This window comes from Trematomus bernacchii, unplaced genomic scaffold, assembly GCF_902827165.1.
Source record: "Trematomus bernacchii unplaced genomic scaffold, fTreBer1.1, whole genome shotgun sequence".
Taxonomy (NCBI): Eukaryota; Metazoa; Chordata; class Actinopteri; order Perciformes; family Nototheniidae; genus Trematomus; species Trematomus bernacchii.
In genome coordinates this window covers 7,917,947-7,924,013 of record NW_022987705.1, presented here as the reverse complement: position 1 = coordinate 7,924,013, position 6,067 = coordinate 7,917,947, and the positions used below count along the sequence as shown (strand labels likewise).

Here is a 6,067-nt window from a genome sequence, read left to right as displayed (position 1 = left end):
CGTCGTATAGGGTATAGAGCCTGTAGGCCTCACTGTGGATGGTTAAAATTGACATTGAATAAAATATAATGTGTGTTTTAGATTTTTATTAAATGTTCTCACTGCCTCATAGTCCTGTGAAAACTGCTGTATAATGTATGCTACACTTATCCTTGTGAGTCAGTCTTTGATATTCTCGGCACATTGAAATCTGACCAATGGACCATGTTCTCACTGTTGGCTATTAGCATCACGGTCCTTTTGAAACCAGCATAGACCACTCTATCTTAACAAAGTCCACGTCCATTCAGACATCCTTTCATGGTTTGGTAATGGGCACTCAACACAAACCTTTTATCAACACTTTTAAAGTTTACATTATTATACTGTACATCTGGGAATCAAATCATGATGTTCATGTTTTTCAGAGTTGCTTTTAAGATTTGTTTTTACCAACACATGTTTTTACCTTGTAGATTGTATAGAGATAAAACTAAACACAGATATGTAAACCTTGGCATGCTGCTTAGAAAAGGAGAAAGGAAACAGCAATAGTCGCCAACTGAGTGGATATTTAAAAATGCAAATAACAAGTTTAATATGTCTAATCTAAAAAAAATATATATCCATATATGTTTATGCAATAAAACCTTGTTTTGATAGAAATATAAGTCATCTGTGTTTACTTCAAGACCAACAACATACACATAAAATCATATATTTAGTTACTTAATGAACTGGTGAGCAGGATCATTTTCTCTGACTGTGACACTGACTACAAAGCAGGCTTGTTGCTTTACTTGTCATTTGTTATCATCCTCTGTGTCATTTCAAATACTAATCGTAAAAATAGAACACAGCATGGTTCATCCAGAGCGCCCTTTACTGCAGGTAGCAGAGCGTGCATAAAAGAGCCACGAGTCAGAAGAGCAACCTTTACAAGTGCAGAAAGCTCACTGCTCTGACATCCCCTTCACACATCACACATGCGGGTCATGTAGCGCTACAAACACAAGTGCTTTGAGTGAACTAACCTTGGCGGATGTGACATGCCATGCACACAAAGGTGACCCTTCCTCCATTGAGATGTGCATTTTAAAACTCGGTTTAGCCGGAGGCAGTACGTGAGGAGAGAGGTGAAATAACACCTTTGTCAACATGTGACAGAGAGGAGCGTCCTGTGGAGCGGTGCTGGCATCTGCACTCACTGTAAATCATGATAATTAGGTAGCATAGGTCAAACACAATAGAGAACAGCCTCATAATAGATGCTCTCAAACCCCATTAACCACCAGATAATGAACCATAACATGCCATTAAGTGGACCAACAATACATTACTCTAAGTGCAAAAGCCCAGGCAGGCATAAACATCTTGTCTTATTTGAAAAAACATAAATCTGGTTTCATATTTGTGGATTCATTTAGGGGTTTGACTTTGTACAGTACATTATCTGTCTATACTGCTTTTATCTAATTATTATATAATTACATCAGGAATGCAGTTATCAGGAGAGTCATTGATGACATCAGTGATTAGTTTCAAGTTATCCTGCAGAAAGGGGCACCTGTGAAAAGTCACTGTGATGGTCACTAAATGAAAAAGAAGACGACAATTCAATAAAGATGTCACACGAATACTTAAATGCATACAAATCATTTAATATTAGGTATTCATTGCATGACTGTTGATCTAACACATTCAGTTGATCTAACACATCCACTGCAGAGACAGCATGACATGGTACTTCTCCCAGCACACAGCAAACTGATCAAAATCATATTTAAAAAAACTACCTTAACAGATTAATCTGCGTACACTCTCATGTAAGTTGGTGTTGGATCCTTCATACGCAACACTGAATCTGATTTACAGGGGGGGAAATTATTTATCCTGGTAACACTGCTTATAAATTGTTTGAGTGGGATATGACTAACAAATACCTTAAAAAACACAAAAAAATGCTTGTTTCCAAAAGCTATAAAAAGGATAAAGGCACAAGTGTAACAATGTAACAAAGTCTTACAAAACACAACACTCACTTGATGACTTTATTCTACTTAACTGCAAAACCCTCCTGCCTTCTGAGTTGCGTTGTGTCTTCTGATGGCAAGTTTCTAACAATAAATAACAGCTAAGAGGACGTAAAGCCTCACAAAGATTAGTCTTTGTACAGTTTTCATACTTTTATGTCTTCTTGCCCCTGTTAAGGCAAACTATCATTCTATTAAAGTTTTGAGTGTAGCTGATGGATCTTGGAGGATTCAAGTAGTGTTTCCTAAAACATGTAAGAGAGAGGATGGATTGATCATTTGAAGTCATTGTAACCTGTTCCATGTAAAGACTTTGGGAAAATCGCCTGGAAATATGAAAGTCAAAGTTGATGGGAGGGATAAATTAGATAAGTTGCTGGTACTTTTTTATTCGGGACAGAGGTAGGAGAACGATGGTAAACAGATGGGACGATAGGAAGGGAGAAATAAGAAAAGTGAAGCTCAGAACTCTGTGTGGAGGTGGCTGTAGTCCCGGCTGCCCGTGGGGATCTCGCTGGGCTTCATGAAGACGCCCTCCATGGCCTTCCACAGGCTGTGCTGGCTGGGGTCTGCCATGGCGTGAACTTCCCTCTGACCGTTGATCGGCCGCCCGTACTGCTCCCCCGTCACTGACAGAAATGCATCGGTGGGTTTGTGACGGAAGCGGACGGCCTCCTCTCGCTTCCACACAGATCCCCCACACTGAACCGTCCACTCGTCCAGGTGGTCCCCCCTCCCCGTCGTCCCCAAACGCACTCACCTCCTGTGGACGGGTGAGAGAAACATTATTTGAAAAGGAAAATAAGAGAAGGTAATGTACCTTGTTTTGTGATAGCTTTTTGGGTCCGTTTTACTATCTCTCCACTTTCCAGACATAAGTGGTGTAGGATAAATATATATCGATGTCATGTTAATAATCCAGCGCTTCTTAAATAATGTTCTGTTCTAATTGTGTCTCCCTCGCCTAAAGCCAACATTTTCTTAATGTGTACACCTTGTACAGTTATGTTCACAGACTTTTTCTCCACCTACACACTTTTTGAGTGTATTTTAATACAGCCATAGATAATAAATGTGTTTATAATCTTTTACCTTGCTTTAATTGTCTCCTGCTGCTGAACTGAAACCATCAGCTGACTTCAATTGTGTACAGTATGAACAATGTTTGACTTAGAGTCTATGTATGAACTAAGTATGCCATGCCATTTTAGTATTGTGTGTTATTGTTAGACATTTTGATACTGTTCATAACAATCTAAATCTTCCTTTTAAAAAACTGAAAATATACAGGTCTGTGCAGTATAAAAATGTCTAACAATAACAAACATTTCTCAAATGGCACGGTACACATCTTCCAAGCCTGTAACACTTTGGCTTGACAGTGTTTTTACACTTCCTTAATTTTGGAGAGGTTTTTTCAGGCTCGCGGCTGTTTTCCCACAGAGTTTGGTGCGTTTCCTGAAGTGTAAAAGCTGCTGTCAGCTCAAATTAACCTCAACATTTTTTCTAGGGTTCCCTAAATGTGACCATTTTGCAACAGACTTTGTGTTAGTAATGCAATGAGCTGCAGTGAGTGGCTTTAACTTTGCATGATACTAATACATTCTAAATGTTTTAGTATTATATTAACATTTACACAAAAATCTTGAATAAGGCTCTACTACATTTTGGACATTGACATAAATGCGCCAATCTCTGCAGGTTGCTATGTCATGATGCTTCATATAAAACTAACCCTCGACCCTTTCCCCATATACTTTTCACCCCACCCACCTGGTTGGAGGACAGCGGGGAGGCGAAGTAGTGGCTGTGCAGGTTACGGCCTGTGTTGACATGGGTGAGACGGATATCTTGCCCACACTTGACCGGGGTGCCCCGATGGCACAAGGTGTCCAATGTCCCACGGACACTCCAGTAGCTGTTACTGTCCTCTATCGTCATCACCCCTGTTACAGACTGCTGCCCGCTACCTGTCTCACACACACAGAAGAGCACACGGTGAGCAGAGATACTCCAACCAGATACAGAACCAGGGATGTTGAAAGAAACAGCAAATGTGATTTATTAAGGAAAATCAAGACTGTCGAAAAATACAACTACTAATTTTATTTGCGGTGTGAAGGTTAGTTTAACCCCCACCAAGTTGAAATGATGATTGTTGCTTTAGGTCTGACTTTGAAACCAAGGACTCATGTTGGCAGCAGGTTGGCAGCAGATCAAGTGGTTCACTTTGAGGGCTTTAGCCTAGAATAACAACTATTTATTTGAAGAAATAAGATTGACGTTTGACAACCACCTTAGATTTGTAATATACATTTCTGTGTATACTTGGGCTAATTTGTTACTAGGCTTTAAAGAAAAGGGTGTGGTTTTCATAAAGGAAATCCAAACGCTGATCTTGTTCATATACTGTTTTTAGTCACCAGTTAATAGGTAATCATTTAATAGTGCTTTTATGTATCCAATCTTTTATATAGTATGTGCCACAGTTGGAATTGACACGTAATAGAGTTAACATAAATGATATATCAAATGAATGCTGTTAACCTTTGTATGAAGAAATAGGTATTTTCTCATTTCCTTTCAACAAAACAATATAATGACAAATGGTAAACAAATAAAATAATGTTTACATCATTATCCATGTAAGATTAGCAGATACGAAAAAGATGACATGATAATAACAGGTAAAAATGGGGTCTTTATCTCCCTTGATGTATCTTTGTGAATTTTAGGTAAATAAATGTGTTAACTATGCATTAAAGAGGTTTTAGGTTACACATCCTTTATATAAACACTGTGTGACTGTGAATAATACATAATGGGGTCAACATGAATAAGCTATGACACATTGAGAGTTAACCTTTGTACACATCAGTAATTTCCAATTTTCTTTAAACATTCGCTTTGATTACATAGCAGGGCAATAGTAGATTATGTCAAAGTAGAGAAACACAATGTTTATTAATGCTTAACAATCCCAGTAAAAAACTCACCGGAGCCGTAGCGTACGTCGTGCGAGTGAAGTCTCACATTGTGCTTTACATTTAACAGTTTAATGACAGATCCGCATGTTAAAAAACTCAGCTCAGTGCCGAGGGACGGTCCAAATATACAGCATAGATATAATAAAAAGGTTGGTAAAGTGTGTCGAGAAACAGCACAATCTAAAATACCCATTCCAACAAAAAAAGATCCCGAGCAAAATGCCGCTGATGCCTCTGAGGGAGATTTGTATTATTTTACGCTACGTCAGTGAAGAGGCAGTATGGCAGGAAGAGGCTCGAGGACAGCGCCCCTAGCGGCTGGGAGGAGTCACTGCTAATACCTTACTATGATTTTTGTACTTATTTTTTGTTTAATTGGTATTAATGAGCAATATATTGATGATGATGATGATGATGATGATGATGATGATGATGATGATGATGATGATGATGATGATGATGATGATGATGATGATGATGATGATGATGATATAAATAAATATAAATTTGTATAACACTTTTCATACACCAGGTGCAGCTCAAGGTGCTTTGACAACCACTTTTTATATAGTATTTTATTTTATTGTAGTTAGTGTCCATTATGTATTTGTTGTGTTAATATTGTATTTATTTCTAATGTGTTACAATAGTCTTTAATATAGTTTTTTAAATAGTTTTTACAATAGTATTATTTGTTGGTTCTTTCTTGTAAAAAACCTTACTGTTCTTCCTGTGTCTTTGTATGCATAATTTACAGCAAAGCAAATTCCTTCCATGTGTTAACCGACTGGGTAATAAAACCGCTTCTGATTCTGAATTTAAAACAAATTAAAACTACAAATAAGAAATTCCCCTTCAGGTCCTATCTTTTTTGCATACAGTATAAACGCATAATATAACAATTCAAGGGACACAAGGAGGTAAAATAGGTTTTATAACAACAATAAAATAAAAAATGATCCCTCTTGGTAAAATAAAGGAAGACATAAGACAAAATGAATAAATAAAATAAAATAAAATAAAATGAATAAGTAAATAAAACAATATTTATAAACTAATAATAATAAA

The 6,067-nt window shown here is 37.4% G+C and overlaps 1 protein-coding gene across 1 annotated transcript; it reads right to left on the bottom strand.

Moving 5' to 3' along the window:
• Nucleotides 1–1,619: 1,619 nt before the first annotated feature.
• sdf2 (stromal cell-derived factor 2) lies at nt 1,620–5,243 on the bottom strand. Its single transcript, XM_034139817.1, is given in 4 exon segments — nt 1,620–2,744; nt 2,746–2,775; nt 3,786–3,982; nt 5,009–5,243. Coding segments are annotated over 4 exon segments (681 nt in total). The 5' UTR covers nt 5,193–5,243; the 3' UTR covers nt 1,620–2,474.
• Between the last annotated feature and the right edge of the window lie 824 nt (nt 5,244–6,067).